Here is a 21,826-nt window from a genome sequence, read left to right as displayed (position 1 = left end):
CCCCCCCTCAGCTTTTTTTTGCCCTGGCTGTCTCCTTCCAGCTCCCTTCCCCTCTGGAAGGAGCCCAACACCTTTTGCAGGCTTCAAAAGCTCGCTGGGTGATATTTCGGCATGGCTTCGCTCACTGCTGACAGCAGCCGGGTGTGGGAGCAGCTGCTCTCCGGTGAGGTGCCATCCCCGTTGCACAGCCCAATGTGCTTCCCGCAGCCGGGCATCGCATGGTGCCAGGGAGGAGATGGGAACCATGGTCCCACTTCTGCACCATGCCTGCTCCAAGGGACTCAGGGAGGGTATGGGGGGATGCAGGGGAGATGATTGTGCTTGATGGGTGTTCCCTGCTAAGCTGGGAGAAATAGGCAGACATAAAGTAAAGCTGAGATCACTCCTGGTCCTGGGCTGGTGGGACCCGATGGCTGCTAGCCACAGCCCAGTGTGAAATGGCCTGTTTGGGGCTGAGAAATGGTAAGGCAGAGGGACCCAAGAGCAGTTGAGGGTGATGTACAGTGGGGCTGGGAGGCTGGAGGCAGCAGGGTCTGGGATGACTCCAGGGGCTCCTGCTGGGAAGAGATGCACCGTGCAGACACACCACGCAAGCCCAAGCATCACTCACACCAGCGGCTGGATTTCCTCTGGCCAAAAGGCAGTTTAATGTGGAGACCATTCACACGTTCCCCATGGGGAGAGGCAAAGGGACCCCTCCATCCAACCTAGAGAGAGGCAATCTCCCGGTGCCAGCTCCAGCGCTGAGCATGGGCTAGTCCTTCTCTTCACCGTGCGTAATGACATGGACAAGGTTTTTGTAATCCAGGTTGCCAGACATGTCTGGGGGGAAGGCTGCGAACATCTGATCGATCTGCCGGGAAAGAGCCAGGGTGAAGAGGTGGCACAGAAGGGGTTTGTGGCTGGGGCTGGGAGGGGGGCTAGGGGGGTCTGTCGGGATGGAGGGCACGGGAGGCTAGCAAAGGGTGGGAAGGAGCTCATACCTCTTCCTGGGAAAACCTTTCGCCCTGCGTCATCAGCATTTCTTTGATGCTGCAAATGAGAGCACAGTAAGCACCGGCAGGGGGGGGACACCTCAGTGGGGATGCCCGCCCTCCCCTCTGGGCACCCCTGCACTCACTAGGCAGATTTCAGGCCTTTCCCCTCTGGATCAAAGACCTTGAATGCATTCAGGATGGTCTCCTCCGGGTCAGCACCTGCAGAGGACACAGCCACAGGCGTCAGTGGTGGTGGAGGAGGAAGCCAGCTGCAGCCTCCTGCTTCCTCCCCAGCCTTTGGGGGGAAAATGGGGGGTGCGCTGGGAAGTGGGGAGCCCATGGGAACGTCGACCCTGCAGCTGGGACCTTGAGCGCAGGTAGTGGCACGTAGAGGAGCAGAAATAGGGTTGTGGTGTGCCCACAAAGCAGGCTGTGTCACCACCGCCATGGCATCTGGTGTTTATCTAATCTTTTGGGTGTTATTTATAGAGCTCCAGGCACAGGCCCTTGGGGCCGTGGAGCCTCCTGGAGATCTGCGGGGAGGCTGAATGCCTTGGGTTGCGTAAGTGATACAGGCTGCAGCCGGATGGGCTGTTGGGTCAAAGTCACTCTGTAGCCAGTGCCCTTGCCAGAGTGGCCGCCTGTGCCACCGTTGGTGTCAGCAGGCTCAGAGGCACTGCAAGATCTCTTGTCCCCTCTTTTATGGGACAGAAGCGTCACAGCCTGTTGCTTTTTTTAAATCACTGGGGAAACTGAGGCACGGAGACCTGCCTATACACCTAACAGGTTGGGGAGACACAGGATGAGATCCAGGTCTCTGGACAGGCAGCCCCAGCCCTGCCTTTGGGACTGTTGATATTGCAAGCCAGCATGAGTTTTGGGGTACATGACACTGAGTTTGTCCTATCTACAGTGTCTCAAGATGGTAAGGCAGGGAGAGTCCCCAGGTCCAGGATTTGGAGAACGAGGACTGGAGCTCTTGGGGAGAGAGGCTGTTGCCAGTGATGGTCCCACCGAAGCCTCTATCTTTGGGGGGGTCCCTGTGCTGCCACTGGGAGAAGGTGGCACTAAGGGATAAGGGAGGGAGACCATTTCACAAGTATCCTGTGGTTATCCCCAGGTGTCACCTCTTGGCTGTAGTGTGGGAGGCATCTTTGCTTTGACCCACCTCCTGGGCTCTGCATGCCACAGAATGGCAGTTGGTGCCACCTGCCTTTCCTTTAGCAGCTCCTGAGGCCTCTAAGGAGCCTCTAATGGGTCTCACTGGGAGGGGTGACAGAGGCCCTGGGAGTTGGGTGGCTTTCCCAGGTGGGACAGGATATTGGTGACGGTGTGGGTGCCCACCAACACACCCCTCCCCATCTCCCTGGGTGCCCCCTCACCCTTGAGTTTCTCCCCAAACATGGTGAGGAACACAGTGAAGTTGATTGGGCCAGGTGCCTCCTTTATCATCTCATCGATCTCCTCATTTTTCACGTTCAGGCGCCCTAGGAGAGAGCAACATTTGGTGAATTGTGTGTCCACATCTGGCTGCAGATGCATGCAGACCTCCGGGCTCTGCTCTATGAGCTGGGGGCTAATAAACACACCATGGGAGCCTTCCACTGGAGGTTTTTCTCCACCTGAGGGAAGCAGCATAGCCCTGGGGAGGGACCTCTAACAAGGAACAGCAGTAGCAGAAGTGAGGAAGGGAGAACCGTGTGGTAACAGATGATGGGTGAGCTAGACATCTCCATCTCTAGTTTCTCAGGCTCCGGGATCACAGAAGATAGGGCTGCAAAGGATTGAGTTGTGCTGCTTCCTTCCTTTGCCACACCACCCCATGGATCAGCCTGCTTCATCCCTCCTTGGAAGATGTTTTGGGTCAAAACCACGAGCGCTGTGATTCCCCCTGGCCCCCAGTGTCAGAAGTGAACAGGACTGAATGCCTACAGCCTTTTGCCTGAGGTTGGGTTTTGTTTGGGACTTCCCAGCTCCATCACTGGTTTGTGCTGACCTCTGTGATGAGAGAGTCAAGTTCACAACTTCACAGCTTCCCACAAATCCCGTAAATCCCCCTAATGCCCGTACAGCCGGGGATGCCGCGGGATGGGCACAGCCAGGTGCTTCTTAGCACGTGAGAAGGCAGGGAGCATTTGGCAGTGTATGATCCAGGAGCTGGCTCCTCTCTCATTCCTATGGGATTAAACACCCGGGGGAGCTTCTCTGAGTCGCCCCGTGCGGGACCTCACCAGCCAACAGAAGTGGTTTCAGATCAGGGGGTTTTCAGCAAAACAGGAGATCCAGTTTAACCACTGGGGCTTGGTTAAATGGAGGCTCACAGCTGGTTGCTCACTGAATAGGTCTAATGTTGTCAAAGCTCTTGGGGAGGGGATGGTCCTAAAAGGGGGCTCACCAAGTGCAGCAAACGTGTCTCTCAGATCTGCCTTGTCAATGAAGCCGTCCCGGTTCTGATCCATGATGGTGAATGCCTGGAAGCACAGGAGGAGAGCAGGAAGAGCTGTTGGCCTTTGCAAAGGCTTTAGTACCCTCCTCCTCCTCCCTTTGACTTGGATGGGTCAAGGGCACTTTGAGCCCTGGACGAGACAGGCCTTTGGGGGTCCTCACCCAGTGAGGGAGCCACAACTTCAAACAGCAGCAATCCTGGCTCCTGTGCCCATGGGCAGTGCAAGGTGAGGGTTTCTTATGGCAGCCCAAACTCTAATGCCCTACAGACCCTCTGCCTTGGACAAAGCCCTCTCACCTGGGGATGAGACCAACCGGGGAGGGCAGTCTGAGCCATCAGCCCCCCCAGCTGGGACCAGTTATCCCTGTAACGGGGATCTACACAGGACCATGTGCCAACCATGCAGGGGTTAAGTCGTGAAGGGCTCCTGGCACAGCAGGTAGAAGCTGGGTGGGAGATGTGCTCCTGCTCTCCTGGATGCTGCCAGCTCCTCTGTGGGGTGCGGACTCCTAGAAAGCTTCGAGGCGATGCCCTATTTAACAATGTCATCAAGTTCTTACTCGCACTTTTAAAATAAAATGACTCAAAACCGGGCATGCTGCCTCCTGTTGCAAAACAGCTGTCACCGATCTGGAAGTGCTGAGGAAAGAGCTGAAGGTCACATCGCATCAAGGACCCTCGGTCGTTTCTAGCAAACCCACCTACCTCTTTGAATTCCTGGATCTGGGCCTGCTCGAACATGGAGAAGACGTTGGAATTAGCACCTTCAATCCTCTTCTTGGCTTTCTTGGGTGCCTGCAGGGGTTCGAGTATGTATCACTAACTCACTGGCTTTTTATGGTGTGGAATAAAAGCATGAAACTACCCTATTCTTAGTTGTGAGTCCTTCACGGTAGCTCTGGGCTGGTGCTGCCACTGCACTTGTATGCTTGGTGGTTTTCTCGTGCATTGCTCAGGAGCTCTGGGCACATGCAACCCTCCAAGATACTGAGGGAACATCAAGATTCCTGCTTAAATTACAGCTCCTTCTTTTCTTTAGTGATGAATTTAGGCAAATAGGTCCAAGGAAATTTGAGTTGGGAAATCAATTCCCCACCAGAGGCTATGGCAGGTAAAAAAGATCAGCACTGAGGTGAGATCTTCCCTGGTGGAAACCCTGTTTGGGAGTGCTGCTGGGGTTGCGCACAAGGTAGTTGTTAGGTGCTTCCTTACCTTTCTGTGCCTCTCGCTAAGAACACAGCACTTGTTAAAAAGTTTGCTTATTAAAAAAAAATCTACCTCCTCCTGTACTGAGGCTTGAAACAACCAGAAATGGTTTGATGTGGCTTTTGAACAGGAGCAGAGGACAGAGCCGCTCGCCCTCCCACCCTGCCCATTGTCCCTTTGTCCAGCTGCGCGCTCCAGCAGCCTTTCCCGCTGATCGGAGGGATCCAGGAGGAGGCAAAGCGGAAAGGTGTTGGGAGACACAACAGCCATTCCTATCACCGAATGTAGCAAGGGAAAGCAGAAAGATGGCATTTGGACCCCAAAGTGGTCTGCCCCAGTTAGAAAGCTCTGCTAGTGCAGGAGACACCTCTCTGTTCCCTGTGGGATGCTTTCAATGCAGCCAGATGCTCCCCGGCTTGCTCTCTCCCTTTCTGGGGCAGGAGGGCTCCTTGGCCGTTACATCCCTGTCACCTCCATCACTCCCTGCCCGTTAAAGCTATCCTGGTGAGAAAGCTAACAGATTTTGTCTTTTCCCGCTGGAAATTCAGGCTCTCAGTACTCACCATGGCTTCACACAGCCGTCGATGTCGCTGGGAGAGGTGTCTCGGAGGCAGTCCCTCGCTTCGCCTGGGCTGAAACAATAAATACATCCCACTCCGGGTTAAAAATAACCCCATGCCCACTTTTGGCAGTAATAGGTAAGTTAGCCACCCCCAACCCTGTTGTCTCTGACTTTGTCTGCCCCTCTCTCTCTAATCTGGAATAGCAGCTTGTTGTTGTCACCGGCTGACGTGACATGTGAGCCAGAGAGGGTTTCAAGGTTAATGAAGTGCCAGGAGGCCCCGCAGCTCCCACACTGGAGATGCTGACCCGCGGCGGGGACTGCACAGGAGCAACCCCACCTGCGTTTGTCACTCGGGCTGCGGGTGGGTTTTTCCCCTCCTCTGGGACATGGGTGGACCGACCCCCAGCTACAAGTCCCCCAAGCTTTGGGATGTGGATGTTTCACCACGGTCCTGCCAGACGTCTTGGGGAACCTTCATGCCCCATCGCAGGATTGGCATGGCAAAGCTGGGTGCTGCTTGACTGCTGGAGATGGAGGAGCCTCACTGTCCTGGGTGAAATGGGGTCCCATTGCTTGTAGTGCTTGAAGAGCAGAAGAGGCTGCTGGCCACCCCGTCCCTGGACAAAGGGGACCATCCTGCCCCAGCGCCGGCACCCTATCTGAGAGCACCGGGATGAGGCCGGAGGCAGATGCTGAGCTCCTGCAAAGCCAGGGAGGCATGCAGGGCTCCTCTGTCATGTGTCACCCCCCACCGAGGCACCTGTCACCCAGTTAAGCCAAACACTTGCTTGCCCTGGTCCCGGCAAGACTCGCACAATTAACTCTCCCCATCCCGGGCGCTGGCAGCCACATCCTGCAGCACCCTGGAGTGGTGGCACTCACACTGCTGGCCACCGTGGCTCACCAGCCCGGGCATGGCACGGCTGCCCTGGCTGGAGGGAGCCACTGAATCCGCAGGCAGGCAGGCAGCAATCCTGCAAAACCTCTGTGGGTGTCTGAGACTTGTCCCCAGCACTCTCAGGGAGCAGAAATGCTGATGATCAAGGCGGGGGGTGTGTGTGTGGGGTGGGTCTGCTTTGTCTTCAGTATTTTTAGCCTGTTTTTCATCTCCCCTCTTTTATTTTATCCCCCCCTTTTATTTTATCCCCCCCTTTTATTTTATCCCCCCCTTTTATTTTATCCTCCCCTTTTATTTTATCTCCCCTCCCTCTTGCCTTGCCCTGGTGGTGTGGGAATGGTGCGGGGGGCCCAATGATGCCTGACAGCCACCGTCAGCCCCCCAAACTCTGTCATCCCTGCATGGCTGTGACCCAGAGGTTGGGGTGCGGGGGGGCTGCTGGCATCGCTGCCCACACCCCTGCACGGCATCGTCCCCTCCATGTGCTGAGGAGGAGAGCAGGGAGGGCTGGGACAGGGCTGGGAATAAAGGCAGCATGAAACAGGATCCCCGGAGCTCTGGGCTGTGCCCAGACGCTGCCCTCGTTCCCCCAGAGGACACAAATACCCTGTTTAATCCCTGGCACTCGCCGCTCGGTCGCACCTCGACGCCCGGCTGCCGTGGCCGAGCCAACAAGGATGGCATTGCACAGAGGATTTAACTAGGCAGCAGGGAAATGGGTGGGGAAAAGTGCCCAGAGAGAAGAAAACTCCTAATCCAGGAATGACCACCTCATCTGGACAGGGCTGCAGCTGAGGGAAGAGATTTCAGGATGGGTTTGGGGGGGTCTGTCTGAGCAAAAAGGCGGGCGAGAGAGCTGGGGAAAGGACCAGCCCTGGGAACTCAGGCACAGCCGGGGATGAGGGGGATCAATCTCGGCATGGACGCTCCCTCCTCCTGCCAAGTTCAGCTGGATTCATCGGCCAGCCGAGCCCAATTACCTTAATTTGTGGCATTAAGGAAAAATCCATAAGCATCAGGGAAGTGATGTGTAGCGGTTTAACGGGACTGGTCGGCCGTGGAGCCCCCGGTGCCGCCTGGGCACTGCCCGTCCCTGGCTCCATGTCCGTGCCGGGGCTCGGCTGGTGGTGCGGGAGGCAACCCTGGAGCCATGGAGATTTCCCAGAATATTTTTTTGGGGGGGAGGAAGCACCATTTCTGCTGCCCTGCCTGGAAGAGGCCAGACTTCAGTTTCTCCCTGGTGTTGCCCACGTTGTGGTTGGGGATACGATGGTGGCTGGGGGCTTCAAGGGGCTGGCTGGGCATACAGTGGCCAAGCCCGGCACAGAAATCCTGGCCGGGGATGGGGTGCAGATGGCTGGCTGTGTTCCTGCTGTAATTTGTAAGGCAGTGCATCTGCTCCGCTGCTCACTTCTCGCTGTCACATGGAATCCTCTGTGCTGCACGGGCCGCATCCTGCTCCCCTCTCCCTCCCGGTGAGGACCCTGGGGATGGAGGTGGCTCCAGGCACATCTTTTCCTTCCCCTGCTGTGGATATCGGGGGACTTACTGGCATCCAGGAAGAACTGAGTGCTTTATACATATATGTACATACATATATGCGTATAGAGCTCTGAGGTGAACAAAAGAGCTGTTGGGAAACGGCTGTAGCCTGTGAATGGATGTCAGGGAATAACACAGGGATCTGTGCCATGGCAAAATCAAGCATCGTCCCTTCTTATCTGCAAAAGAGCCTGTGTTTTACATGAAAAAGCCTTTCTAATTAATAGGACAGCCCCTCTTGAGCTCGATAAAAAATGGAGTCAAAAGGAGTTGATTAACCCCGGCTCTTTTCAAGGCGCGTGCTCTGCCTGGGCGAGACGTGTGCCTGCGCTCGAGCCAAGTCCTGCCCGTGGCCGATAACAGGCTCCCTCCATCCCAGGGAGCCCGGCAGCGTCGTGCCAATGGGTACCCCCGAGTCTGGACATCGACGGAGCTGATTTGGGGGGTGTCCGGGCCCCAGGGCTGGCCGAGCGCGGCCGTGTCGGCGTGCTGGGATGCTCCAGAGCCAGCCCGTGCAGCCGCTCGCTCCACGCCGTTGTGGTTTCTTTATGAATATCTTTTGCTCCAACTGATATTTTTTTTTCTGCTATCAGATACATTTGACTAAACTAATACATATGTATACGCGCCGGTACATTCCCATTCAAACCAATGTAAATTACCTTTGACCAATACATTTTCCCAGGAAATCAATGCATTTTAACACTGGATAATATTTATGAAATTGAATTTTTTATTGAAGCTAATGCAATTCTCTTCTATTTTATGCATTTTTATTAAACTAATGCATTTTAAATTAAACTGTTGTATATTAACTACAATGGCTGTTGGTACTTACAGTAAAATAATATATGTTTGCTGAAATCAATATATATTCCAAACCTAGGATTTTCCAGTTAACAAGGCTATATCAAATATAACAAATGCATGTAGCTGCTTAATTTGATGCTTATATACGCTGGCTGGTATATTTGGTTATTGGTAATGATTATTTTTAAAGGGAGAAAGCTTATTAAAGGTAGAAAGATGGATTCCTGGGCAGCTCAGAGCTGCAGTTTGAAGCCGGTGGCAGCGGCCACCCTGTCCCTGGAGCTCGTGCCAAGGGGGCCATGGGGGTGGCCCATGTGGCCTGGTGCTGGCTGATGGCTGAAGACCATCTCCTCTGCCACAGACACCTCTGTGGCCTTGGCCACTTCCCTGTGCCTCAGTTCCCATTGCATGGGGTCTTGGGGGCATCCTTCCCTCTCCTTGGGCTCATCCTTGCTCATCACGCTCCCCCCCCCTGCAGCCCCTTTCTGCTGTCAGCGCCTTCAGGAGCTTTCGGGTGGTTTTATCCACCTCCTCTTGGTGTTCAGAAGGTTTCAGTGTTTAACAGCTTATTCCAGACAGACTTAATTTAGCAGCTTTGCCTGGTTCAGCTCCATTTTCACTCGGAAGGATACATCACCGCAGTAACGTTCAGGAGGCTTGGCCCAGCTCGGGGGTCTGGGGAAGAGCTGCTGCCCGCAAAACAGAGCTGGGAGCCGGCTGGCCTGAGGACAGGGCGGGTGATGGGGACAAGGACGGACGATACCCCCATCCCCAAGCTGCTGGCCTGTCCTGGGGATGTGCCCTGCGCTGTGCACAGGATGTAACCCCAAGGAGGAGGCGGCTGTCCTGGCCTCTTGAGCCACACCATTGACAGGAGAAAGCCATAAATAGCAGCATTATCAGCCGTGCGCACGCCGAATGGCGCCATAGTTGAGATAATTTGGGCGAAGCAATAAAAGAGGAAAATTAATTGAAGAGCATGTGCTAATTGTAGGGGGAAGGTGCCTGGAAATGAGTAGCCTTGGCAGAAACACGGCCAGTGGAGGGGCCCGGGCACCCTCCCCGCGTATCCTGGGATACCCGGGGGCACCAAGGGCTGAGGCCTGGCACAGCTCAGTGCATGCCCTGCAGGAGTGGCAGTGGGTGCCAAGGGGAGATGGAGGGGTACGGTGTCTCACCCCCCGCGGTGTCTCAACCTGCACTTCAGTGGCCTCCATGTCCCTCCCCCATGTCCCTTAGTGTCCTCCTCAGGGTGTCCACCCGCGGTGACCGGTCTTCCCCCCCCCTCCAAGTACCCCCAGCGCCCCCCGTGTCCGGCCCTGCGCCCCCGCCCCGGCCCGGCGGGAGACGCTGCAGCTACTGCGGTGGCCGCCAGGTGGCGCCATTGTAGCGGGCGCGGTGCAGGCGCTGCCCGGTCCCCGGCGGGGCTCGGGAACAAGGGGGGAGAGGGATGGGGGGAGACCGGGGGACAGAGGGACAGGGAGAGGGATGGGGGGAGAGGGGCAGGAGGAGGGATGGGGAAGATGGGCAGGGAGAGAGACGGGGGAGAGAGAGGCAGGGGGAGCGATGGGGGAGAGGGACAGGGAGAGGGATGGGGAGAGGGCAGGGAGAGGGAAAGGGGAGTGGGTAGGAAGGGGGAAAGGGGACAGGGCAGGGGGAGAGGGGCAGGAGAGAGGGCAGAGAGAGGGGCAGGAAGAAAAGAAGCAGAGGGGAGAGGGGCAATGGAGAGAATGGCAGGAGAGAAAGGGGCTGCAGGGAGAGGGGCAGGGGGGAGCGGGGCTGTAGGGAGAGGGCAGGCTGCGGGGAGGGGGGAGATGGCCAAGAAGCTACATTTCCTGTGGTAATGGGCTTTCGCATTATCAAATACTTTAAACAATTTGTGAGAATGTGGGAAAGGCATGGGAAGGACCCTGTACCCCGCTGCAGGAGGTGGCTCCTGCTTCCCGGGATGGTGGAGGCTGGGCAGAGCCAGGCATTGCTGGGGTGGCACTGGCTTCTCCCAATAGAGGGGTCAGAGACCCTGCAGTGGGGGGCACGGGGGAGGCAGTGAGACCCCTTCCGAGTTTTCCAAACCCCAGGACCCAGGTCCGCTTGGTGACAGCTGACAGGGGCTGTGCTGCTTCCCCCTGCACAGGATGGGGACAGAGCTCCAGGAGTGGCCGTCTGGGTCTCCACGACGGTCTTTCTGCCCTGCACCCATGGCTGAAGCTGGGCCTGAGCTCCTGGCCGGCCCCAGGGCCTGACTCATCCCAGCTGACCCTGATGGCACTGCTGTCCCTCCTGGTGTCCCCCTGCCCATCCTCGGGACAAGGTGGCCGAGCGAGCTCACCATCACCTGAGCTCACCATCACTGCTGGCGCGTGGCTCTTGCTGCCAACATCGCCCCTTGTCTGCCTAATGGGGCCGGATCACTGCACAAAGGACTTATCATGTGGATCACAAATGGCAGGAAGGCAAGAATAAATTAACGCCTGAAATGGGAGTGTGCTGAAATCTGACTTTTTTTTTTTTTTTAAGTACACAGAAAAGCCCCTTCCATATTTTAATTAAAAGCCTTTCAGAAAAGGAGGCAAGGGGCTGCCATTTACAACGGGCTATTGTCAGGCACACAAAGCAAACCATTCTGGAGACAAACTGATTTATTAACCTGCGCCTCGCAGCACTCCCCAGGGTGGGTGAGCCCTTGGGCGGTGGGGGGATGGCGAGACCAGGGTCCCCCTGCTCTCCCCGGGGTGTCCCAGGGCCAGCGGAGCAGTGCCCGGGGGAACACAGGGAGTGCAGGGACTGAGTGTGCTGCCCGCAGCTCTGTCCCTCTGTGTGGCACCAGGCGCAGCCCCTCTCCTCTTCCTTACTGCTTCCATCGATTTATTAATGATTTGGCCAAACAGAAACATTCCCCCAAAGCCCACAATTTAATTTGCTCACCAAAGATGCCAAGTTAGTTTTATTTCTGATTTATGAGCAGGCTCTTCTGTTCCCTCGGTGCGAGAGCGGGGCAGTGATTTATGGACACGAGAGCAGCTTTGTGGGCGCAGGTCCCTTGCTGGGACCTGTCTCTGATGGTGTCCAACAGCAGATGCCTGGAGCACCTTGGTCATGAACAGAATGAACCATCCTTGTTGTTAGCATGGAGAGGACACCTTAGCATCAAACAGCAGAAACCAGCTCTCACCGCAGCAAAGACCATCCATCCCACCTGGGTTTATTGACCCATCCTGTAAACAAATATCCCCTGGTGCCTGGTCCTGAGAGAGGGATGGAAATGAATTCCCATGGGGGGATTCACACAGCCTGTACTCTCACCCCTGGCTAATTACAGCCTCATTAAGCCAAAGGAGAAGCACCTGCCTGGCACCACCAACAGATCCAATCTCACTACAAATCTCAGTGCCTTGTAGTGGTTTGGGCTCTCTGATTTTTGTGGTTGTGGTGTTAAGAGAGGATGTATTTATAGTGCTTGGCTTCCCAGAGCAAACTTGAGTGCACCCAAGCAGAGGCTCTTAATGGTTGGGATCTCAGAACCTCCATGGAGGTTGATGCCAAGAGGGTCAAGATTTCAGCTCAGTGTTTGCAATTGCATCGGGGGCTCACTGGTTCCAGGCAGACGCTTTTGTTGCAGCACCATGAGGAGGATCTGTCATGGGACCTTCCCTCTCCAGCCAGCTCTGGAGGTGGGGGACAGGACAAGGAAGAGGTTGGAGCAGGGCTTACAGGGACATCTAGGCTCTCTCTAACACAAACTGCCTTGGCTCTCGCAAATCCTTCCTTTGAACTTTGATTTTCTGTTCATTTGTTCTGCTGCCTGAGGCATTTTGCAATTGTGGGATTGTGAGCAGCTCTGAGTTTGTCTGAGTGGAAGAGATGAGAAGAGCAAGATCATTTCCTGGCTGTTTGCTACAGCGTGGTGCCAAGGTTGCTTTGGGTGTCTGCCTTATCCTTCTGGACATTTTTCTTGGTTCAGGTGAGCTTTGGGCAGCAAGAAGGAAAGGAGCAGACCTGTCCCTGTGGCAGTGGAGCAGGGTGCAGTTTGAAGGATATTCCTTTTCCTCGGTGTCTTCTGAACTCAAACTGTTGCTTTTTAGTGGAATCTCAAGAGTCCTGCAAAATGCAGGTAATGGCAGCAGGACAGTACCTGGGCTGCCAGGTGAGGCCAAGCCCTAGGATGGCCGAGGAGCCACTTCCTCCCCAGCCACATGCAGAAGGTGGCTCCGGCACTGCAAGATCCGCTGCAGCGAGAGGAGCTGAGAGCTTTGGGGCTGGGTCGGTGAAGGACTACGAGTGACAGCTGTAGGAGCACTTGTCCTGAGTTTGCTGGCATCCATGCACACGGGTAGCAGAGGCGGCTGGGACAGCTGACCATCACCCTCCAGCCTGTCCAAGCACAGGGATCTCCACAGAGGCAAATGGTGACAGGTAAGATGGTGGGGACCATTGTGATGGTGAACAAGGGGGCTGCTGCCTGTTGCCCTCATCCTCTTTGCGGTTTTGGAGGCAAAGCAGCGCCCACGGCTTGGGACCCCGGGGCAAGGCTTCAGTACTGCCTCCCCCCATGCAGCGTGGTCCCAGGGAGACGAGCTGGGAGGTGGGTTTGTGTCACAGCCTGGCAGGAGCCCCCGAGCTCTTCCATGTGCAGAGATGTGCACGTGTCTGCGTGGCAGCTCGGGGTGTTACCCGTTCCTGAGCAGGAATATTAAAGTCCTGCATTTGCTTGGTCTGCAAATACCTGTCTGCAAAATGTACCCGAAGGGGCAGCTCAGCCTTTCCGTGCTCAAAAGCGAGTCACGGCCAGCAGCGCTGGGGTCCCTCCAGTGCGAACGTGGCGTGGTTATCGCTGGGAGGTTATCGCTTTCCCCTGGGAAAGGAAATGAAGGCTTGAAGCCCTTTGGATGTAGATGTGGTCGGTACAACAGGATATGGGGCAACTTGGGGCAGAAACCATAAAGCTCTTTATATTTTTATTTTGATAGGAAAGGAAAGCGGGTATTTCTGGACAGGTTTTGTTACCGCCCAAGCGCTACTGTCTGTGCCCCATTCTTCTGTTGAAGTTGTTTGAATTCTTCCCGAGACCAACTGTGATAAATATAGTCCTAAAGCAGTCTGCGTTTTGGGATTTTTCTGGCGGCGGTGCGCTGTGAGCGTGTTCGCTGTGGTAATTCCCACCAGGGTCAAAGGTGCTGGCTGTGTCAGGTTAGAGGGGAAAAAAAAAAAAAAAAGAAAAAAAAAAAAACCAAAAAAAAAGCCAAACCTGAAAAAGTTTAACCGGCAGCTTCCGGATGGCCATTTTCCACCTCCCCACCCCGGCTGGGTGTTTGTAAAACACGGATTTTTATTAAAAACAAATCAATTGCACCGAGGCTCTGCGCCCCTTCCCCAGGGAGGGGGGTGTGTGTGTGTGTGTGTCCCACGACCCCCGTGGGGGCGATGCCCGCGGGTGGACCCGGTGGTGGTGGTGGTGGGGGGGTGTGTGTGTGTGAGGGGGGCCGCCCCCCCCCTCCTTCCCTCCATCCCTCCCCGCGGAGCGCGGGCGGGGCGAGGCGGCGGCGGGGCCGCCCCCGGCGGTGGCAGGCAGGCAGGCAGGCGGGCGGGCAGGCGGGCTCCCCTCCGCGCCGCTCCGCGCCCCTCCGCGCCGCCGGTCTCCCCCAAGATGGCCGCCGACGTGGGATCGATGTTTCGATACCGGACGCGGTTTGATGTCCGCCGGCTCCAGGTTGGTGGCGGCGGCGGCGGCCGCGGGGCTGGCGGAGGGGAAGGGGGGGGGGGGGGGGGGAAAATCCGGGCGGCCGCCCCCATCCCTCCCTCCCTCTCTTCCCCCCCCCCCCCCCCCGCTCCCTCCCGCCCTCCCTCCGCCCGCCCTTCCCCATCGATAGGTATCAGAAATTGATCCCCGCCGCCGCCGCCGCTCTTTGTTCGGCGCCGCCCGGGAGCATGGAGCAGCGCTAGCGGCAATGGAGCCGCGCCGCCCCGGCCCCCGCCCCGCCGCCCCCGAGGTGACAGCGGGGCCGGGGGGGCGGCCGCCGCTCCGCCCCGGCGGGAGGGGAGGGAGGGAGGGAGGGAGAGAAAGGAGGGACGGAGGGAGGGAAGTTGCGCGGGATGAAGTTGCGGGGAGCGCGGTTCCCCCCCCCCCCCCCCCGCGCCGCTCCGCCAAGTTTCTTGCGGTCCCCGCCCGCGGAGCGGAGCCGCAGGTGCCCGCGGGCTGCAAAGTGTCCCCGGTGTGTTTCCCCCCCGGTAACGGGGCCGGCTGTGTAATTGCATCCCCCCCCCCCCCCCCCCCCCCCCCCCGCGGTCGTGTCTGGAGCCGGGCGCCGGGAGCGCAGAGACTCTTTCTTGAGATGATGGATGCGCGGTAGCCCCGGGGATGGCGGAGCGGGGCTGCCCGGAGCCCCGCCGCGCTCCCATTGTTATTCAGGGCCGGGGGTTTGCGGCGCCGGTGCCGGGGCTCGGTCAGCCCTGAATGACAAGGGAAGGCGACCGGCATCGGCCGGCTGGTGGTCCAGCGAGCCGGCTGGGGCGAGGGCTGGGTACCGGCGTTCGGGACTTGTGATGGATGCGGCGGGAGAGAGATCCTTTGTGGCTCTGGGCAGGTCACGGATGCCGTATCCCGCCGTAGTGCCCTCGGTCTGTGAAATTAACGGTAAGTCCTTTGTTAACGCCAACGAAGGAAGAAGGTTTGTCAGGGGGATGCTGGCAGTTTGTGACCTTAAATAGGCACCTATGTAGCGGGGAGGCGGATAATTAACACAATAGCTCTCCCAACATAATGGGATGAATCCCAACCTGGATCTGCTACAAAAGCCGAAACGCTCATTTACATGGATATTAAATGGGTTTATCCCTGTAGGATATTACGGAGTTTAAGATGCAGCATGCTTCGTAGGGGAGTAAACAAATTGAAATGCGATTTATGGGGCTTCGGTACTGTTTCAACAGTTCCAGCATTTAATACATTTTGGCTTTTAAGCAGATTACGTGCTACATCTGTGATACGCGACCCTAAAAGTAATGCAGGTACCACGGCTGGTCGGCTTGCCATGACTGCTCATTTATGGCATTGTGGTCGGAAAGGGATTACGGGTCTAAGCGCTTCGGATACAAAAGCATTCCTCGCTACATCACGCTAATGACTTTTCCTGGGTGCGCGCAGACCTTTATTTAAAGATAAATATTGGCAGCTACTTTTCTGTGGGTTTGTTGGGAAGGGGGGGGGGGGGGGGGAGAACGGGACGACGACTTTGCCGGAGGCAGAGGTGGGCTGGGAGGTGGGCATTTCTCCATCCCCGCCGTTCTGCTTGACCGGGTGGCTGTGGTGGGGTGCGGAGCTGGAGAGGGAGCAGTGGGGATTGACTTCTGTCCAGGCAGCAGTTCTGCCGCCTCGCCGGGATCACGGTGGGAAAGGTGACCTTGTGCCAGCTTGGCCTAATGCCCTCTATTACAAAAAAAAAAAAAAAAAAAAAAGAAAGAGGGGGGGGTGGGGAAAAAAAAAAGGAGGAAGAGAAACAATCCATTTATTATTTTTCCAAGAGCTTTTTGCTTTTTTTTTTTTTCTTCCTCTTTAATGCATGTGTCTGAGCAGCTCTGCTGGCCTGGGGCTGGCCGGGAATGGCAGAGTTTGAGCAACCCTGATGAATGGTGGGCATATGTAAAACATGTAGATAATGTGCTGCTCGGCAGCACTTTGATCGAAACGGCGTTGAGCCTTTTTACAGCAAATAGTCTCGGAAATGAGAAGAGATAAAATTCTATCAAAGATAATACCAGACATATTTCACTGGGTTATGAGATTGTTTTATTGTGTACATTACTAATGCGGTATTTTTTTTTTACAGCTTTCTTGTGTATAATAGCCATAGCGGGATTCATACCTTTATGGGTTTTTTGTGTTTTAATTTGCTCTCGGTTTATTATCTTCCGGTTAGCATTGTATGGATTACATGCTTCGCGTGCTGGATGCTGTTTTAATCTAACCCGTTCTGTGTTAAAATGGGAAAAAATGGGAAGAGTTGCGAGCTGCTGATTTGGGATAATAAATACAGCCGCAAGTGAGGGGAGAGAGACCGATTATAGCCATCTTTTATAAATGTCTTCACATCTCATTATGCAGATGAGCTCTGGCTACGTGGCTCCAGTGTTTGGTTCGTCAAATAAAATGCGCTTCGTTTTATTCCCCGTAATGCAAATGCTCTCCGCGTGCCGGAGCGGAGTTGGGCAGAAACTTCGGCGGCGGCTCTGCCGGATGGCAATGTGCCGGGAGCCTCGGAGCGCGGTGTGGCTGATGGAATGTTTTTGCTGTTCAAAGTTTAGGGGAGGGGAAAAAAAAAAAAAAATGTGGATGTGATTAAAATATTATAACCTTATGATATTCTGAAGTGCATAAATTTTACATATCAGCTACAGAGGGAGTTTAGACATCCATTAAATGATATGACAGCTTGACTTATCTAAATGTGCTATCATTTAACAATGTGTCAAAATTCTTCTTTATATAGACGACAGCAGTAAATAAGCTATCAGTCCTCTTGGCTGAAGCTTAATTCCTGGAGCTTGGACTAGTAAACTTAACTGCACTCTTGCAGAGCAGCCCATGGGCAGGATAACCTCGGGGGGAGGCTGCGGTGGTTTTGGGGCTGTGAGCAGCAGGGGGGAAACTTCACCTCTGCAAGTTACCTGGGTCCCCTGTGGTTTTTAGGGCTCATATGGAGAGACTGGTGGGATCTTCCAGTTTCCTCCAGCACCCAACACTCTCCATTCCTACTCCTGCTCTGGGATGGTGCTCATGGTTGCTGTGCCCATGAGGAAGAGGGGGGAGCCCAAAGGGGCTCTGGGTGCCCCCAGCTCGGTGGGATTTCATCTTTCCAAGCTGAAATCTCAGGGTTTGTGCAAGTGCAGCCCATGCTGGGGGCTGGCCAAGGAGCGTTGTGGGGCTGTGAAGTGGCTTCTGCTTTCTGGTGGCTCCAGCTGCTTCTCGTGTGTCTGGGCATGGGCTGCAGAATCGTCCTGTTTAAACAATTGATAGGAATTTAGGAGCAGTGGCACTAATGAAGCCTGGTTCTTTGCAGATGCCTGTCTCAGGATTGCATTGTCTGGTAGTTGTGTGCTCTTCTTGAGATGTTACCAGTGCCCAGGGTGTTCATGATGGTACTCTTCAAGTGGATTCTCTGCTGTCTCCTATTGTGACTGTGCTCTGTAGCCCATCTCTTGGCAGGGACACTGGCAACATTTCTTTCCTTCACCCAGGAGCCCTGTTTCCTTAAGATCTAGGGCTATGGCAGCTAGAAATGCTTGTCCCTTCCATGTGGCACCAAGGAAGTTCAGCTGAACTGACTACCAAAGTGTAGCTGATGCTCCAGCACGACCTGCTAAAACCTTGGTGTCTGGGATTACCTGTGTGTTCCCAGCAGACCCATGTGTCTCGGGATGTCACCATCAGTAACCACTCTGTGGTGTCCTCTTCTTCCACACCTCCGTCACGGCTCCCTCTTTGGGACAGGCTGAGGTGCAGCATCCATCCTGCATCCCCCTGTTCCCCCCAACCCTTCATTAGAAGCAAATACTTGATATTTCTAATATTGCCAGTTTATATGTGAAGAGGAGAACGAGATGGGCCGTGTTCCTGGTTCCACCTGCTGTTGGGTCCCAGTTCTGTGCATTGGCAGAAAGTTGGACCGTGAAGTTCCTGAAGTGAAATGTGGTGGTTTTTTTTTTTTTTTCCTGTGGCTGAATAATTGAGATGCTGCCAGACAAGAAGAGAGCTGCAGAAAATGAGAGTTTATCTTTAGCTCCGCAGCTCTCACTTTAGAAACTGGTGACCCCAATTCCAGCCTGAAGAGTGACTTCTTCCCTAATTAATAAATCCATTAATTAATTGTGTGCGTGCTGCAGCCCATTAGAGATGTACGCGCTGGCCTCCTGATCCAGTTTAGTGGATTGTCTCCGTGGCCTTGGAAGAGGGGGTCGGGAGGGGGGAAGCGATTGTGACCAAGAGGCAAATAGGGAACAGGGATGGAAATATAATTTGATTTTGTGGGACCAGAGGGGAGGGTATCGGCTCTGCCACCTCCTGGTGGGTTTATCCAGCTTGGAGATGAGCTTGGAGACAGCGAGTAGAGCATTTGGGGCTGCTGTGCCCACCGAAATGGGGGAGAACATGGATGGGGGTTCATGGGGTGGAGGCAGCTGCCTGTTGCCCCCAACTTGAGCCAGCTGGGGCAGTGGAGGAACCTCTTGCACCGATGCCCTGTGTGGCTCGATGGCAAGAGGGGAGTCATTTTGCTGGGGTCCCCAGGCTGCGTTGTCATCTGCTGCCTCGCGGGCGGCGAGTTTGGCAGGGCTCAGCAGGGCTTTTGTGCTGCAGGTGGAGCTGAATGTTAAAACGTTTGGTGATCCGTATTATTATTTATGACCAGATTAAGCAAACAGTACACTCCCAGCCTGCGAGTCCTTTAGGAGGTACTTGCTTAACTAGATAACCTCAGCGGAGCATGCAGAACTCGCTATTCATCTCCCTCCATATGTTGGCACCGGAGCTGCTCCCTTCAGTTAATTTTTCTTGCTGTCTGCAGAGACTTCAAATAAAAATGCAGGCATAATTGTTGTGTGCGCTGGTCCCATAGCTACTGTTTTCTCTGCTGAATGGAAAGTTAACTGTTGGCAAAAGAAGCACCATCTTTAAATGCAGAAGGCTTTGCTTGCCTAAGGATTTGGGGGCTGGCGTGGCCTGTCTCCTCTCCCATTTTCCCTCCTGTTTTTGCTGGTTGGAGAAAAATGGTGTATTTGGGTTCCCAGTGGTGGCTGCCTGATCCCTGGGATGGCGGCGATGCTGCTCCCTTCCTCCCGTGGGCCCTGGCACAATCACAGCGCTGTACATCCCTGGCTGTGGGAATTCCCACGTCTTAAATTTCAGGGAGTTATCCCGGGAGCTGCCGACACAACATGGCAAATTGAAAATGTGGGGCCATTGTTTGCAGGGGGGGAGGGTGGGCGATGGTGAGCTGCAGTATCCCGCTCCTACAACAGCCTGAAATTAATTTGGGGTTCAAAAGTGATGCTGTGTGCTCCCCCCTTGCCAGACCGCGAGACAGAAACCACACCGCAGCTCGCTCGCTGTATTAATGGTGTAGCAGATTCCCTCTCGGATTGGAAAAGGCACATTAGAAGCATCCATTCCCCCCAAAAAAGCCTGGGTGAAGTTTCTCAGAACATTTTGTACCATCCTGCTCCTATTACCGAAAGATGTAATTCCCCAACTTGGGAGATAATAAGCAGGTATTGACTTCTGCTGGGGTCATTATCAAGATTTATTCAGTCAATATGGCTTCTCGGGTCAATAAATCTTGAGGTTGATAAAGGAGGAATATATACTTGCAGACTTTATTAAAAAGTTTTCCCCTTTCGTAACACTTTCTCATGCGTGTTGCATTAGGATCTATGACTGAGTTTTCTTTAATTACCTTCTTTTTTTTTTTTTTTTTTTTTGTAGTGCATGCTTTGCTGCAGCTTTTGGTGTGTCTTGCCGAGACAGCAAATCCTGGGAAGCAGGATTCGGCCCCGTGCAGGGTCTGGCATGCTGGAAATCACTGCCTTGCCGAGATCTCCCTCTCCTGGCTTGGCTTTGGCAATGGGATGGGGGGCTCAAGGGGAGCAGGGTCTGTGGGTGCTTCACTCCGTCATCTGGAGGCTTGTTGGGTGGGGAGGATGGGGCTGAGCATGAGGCGTTGGGTTTTTCTGCGGGAGGGTTAAAACACAGGATTCCTGTCCCCAGCCCACTGTAAAATAACAGGATTGCGTCCCCTTCCCCATCACAGGCTGAGAAATCTCTGTAATTCGGGATGCAGCGGAACAACTATGATGCTCTGTGCTGGGCTCTGTCCTAGCACCTGCTTGCTACTTTGGGCCATGGCTTTGTGCCTCAGTTTCCCTACTTCTGGGACACAAGGGCTGGAATATTCTTCCAAACCAGCATCTTGGGGCAAATTGCCCCAAAACAGGACCTGGAAGCATTGTGGTGGTTGTGCCCATGCCCTGGGTGTGTGGCTGTGGGCTTGTCCATCGTCTCTGGAAGCAAAGGGCCCTCCGAAGGGTTGTGTGTGCCATTTCAGTTGCCCATGCAGAGGATCGCGGGGGCTGGGGGGGCATCTCTGCAGAGAGGTCCAGGCTCTATGAACGCAATGAAGAGCTAGCTCTTGAAGCCAGCAAGCCGCCAGCCACAGGGGGTCATCAGCAAAATCCAACCAAAAGGCTTAGATAGCCTGGAAAGCTGAAGTGCTCGTTATTTACCACAGTGCTTGTTAATGAGCAGGGGTGCAGCAGCATCCGCCCCTTCCCAGCCAGTGCTGGCAGATCCCGGCTCAGGTTTGGGGTGGTGGGGAGCCCCGGATGAGGCGGGCAATAACTGCTCACCCCAGGCTCACAGGCAGGAACCCCATTGAAGGGCAGAGCGTGATGATGGGCTCCTTCAATTTCATCTGTATATTTAATATGATTTATTTTGGCCATGTCTGTCAAAGAGCTCCCTTGCAGTATTCCCACCATTGGTGATTTTTCTTTTGAGTTGAGCTTCCCGATTTCAGGCAGCTGAACACACTGACACCTCCTTCTAAAATGGTTTCAGTGCTTTTTTTTTTTTTTTTTTTTTTTTTTTTTTTTTTTTGGTAATAACAGCCTTGCTGTGTAATTATTTTTTTGACTACTTTGGTGTAGCACTTAATGATTTCCCCAAAGCTGCAACAGGACCCCAGAGTATTGATTTAGCTGCAGTTTAAGCGACTCGCCACTAACGCGTGGCCGTTTTAATATTAATTGCTTGGCGTGTGCGTGCTAGCGAGTTCTTCTGCAACACGGATTTCTAAAAAAGTAAATAACCAATTTGAACCCCATGTAAATATTCCTCTGGTGGGAGCTGTGCTGTGCGTCAGCCGCTCTGAGCACGCTGCCGTTGCCTTTGGTAACGCTCCTGCAGTTTTACACCGAAGTCAGGACCTCGGGCATCCTTTGTTTTCTTCCGTCGGGATAACATAATAAAGTATTACCTGGTGCTGGCAGCGGGTCTTGTAATGTGCGGTGTAAGCACAGCCGCTCATCGGCGCCGGAGCCGGCGTGTTATTGCTTAGCCTGGCTGCAGAGGACATTTATTCTTTATTAATCACGCCGACAGGGAGAGCTGCCTTCGTCTGCGGCTCTCGGAGAGGTTTGCAAACATTGCTTCATCCCCAGGAGCTGGGTAATTATTACCCCTCTCGTCCTCCTGGTTTCTCGGCAGAGAGGGGAGCGGTGGGGTATGGCAGTGCAACCAGGGAGCGGTGAGCTCTCCCCCCCATGGGGAGCATGGTTTGGGGGAATGGTGGTGCTAAGAGCCCCCTGTGATGCCGAAGTGATGCGGCAGTGTGTGG

The 21,826-nt window shown here is 54.7% G+C and overlaps 2 protein-coding genes across 5 annotated transcripts in view; one reads left to right on the top strand and one right to left on the bottom strand.

Moving 5' to 3' along the window:
* Positions 1–603: 603 nt before the first annotated feature.
* Positions 604–5,376, bottom strand: MYL2 (myosin light chain 2). 4 transcript variants are annotated; one of them, XM_074159829.1, is made up of 7 exons: positions 5,193–5,376; positions 4,129–4,218; positions 3,373–3,448; positions 2,360–2,464; positions 1,121–1,196; positions 984–1,032; positions 604–853 (listed from the first exon to the last, which is right to left on the bottom strand). In XM_074159829.1, exons 1-7 carry the CDS (start codon positions 5,304–5,306, stop codon positions 755–757), a joined length of 609 nt encoding a protein of 202 aa, XP_074015930.1. In that variant the 5' UTR covers positions 5,307–5,376; the 3' UTR covers positions 604–754. The 4 variants fall into 4 exon arrangements, with proteins under 4 accessions (XP_074015930.1, XP_074015932.1, XP_074015931.1 ...); XM_074159831.1 differs by lacking the exon at positions 5,193–5,376 and adding an exon at positions 4,823–4,840 and having other exon boundaries at positions 4,129–4,200; XM_074159830.1 differs by lacking the exon at positions 5,193–5,376 and having other exon boundaries at positions 621–853; positions 3,373–3,477; positions 4,041–4,218.
* Positions 5,377–13,955: 8,579 nt separating this feature from the next.
* The window catches only part of CUX2 (cut like homeobox 2), a 67,093-nt gene continuing 59,222 nt past the window's right edge, over positions 13,956–21,826 (top strand). The window contains exon 1 of the mRNA XM_074159456.1: positions 13,956–14,151. Coding sequence (XP_074015557.1) covers positions 14,089–14,151 — 63 coding nt within the window. The 5' untranslated portion in view covers positions 13,956–14,088. The remainder of the gene's footprint in view (positions 14,152–21,826) is intronic.

This window comes from Numenius arquata, chromosome 16 (genome assembly GCF_964106895.1).
Source record: "Numenius arquata chromosome 16, bNumArq3.hap1.1, whole genome shotgun sequence".
NCBI classification, from domain to species: domain Eukaryota; kingdom Metazoa; phylum Chordata; class Aves; order Charadriiformes; family Scolopacidae; genus Numenius; species Numenius arquata.
Note: the sequence above shows the minus strand (reverse complement) of the source record. Positions and strands in the feature narration are given on the sequence as shown.

Coding starts and splice junctions, on each gene's coding strand:
- MYL2 (XM_074159829.1), bottom strand. CDS start 5,306: ATGGGGTTATTTTTAACCCGGAGTGGGATGTATTTATTGTTTCAGCCC. Junction 4,219..5,192: donor GACGGCTGTGTGAAGCCATG/GTGAGTACTGAG, acceptor GAACCCCTGCAG/GCACCCAAGAAAGCCAAGAA. Junction 854..983: donor AAAGGTTTTCCCAGGAAGAG/GTATGAGCTCCT, acceptor CTTTCCCGGCAG/ATCGATCAGATGTTCGCAGC.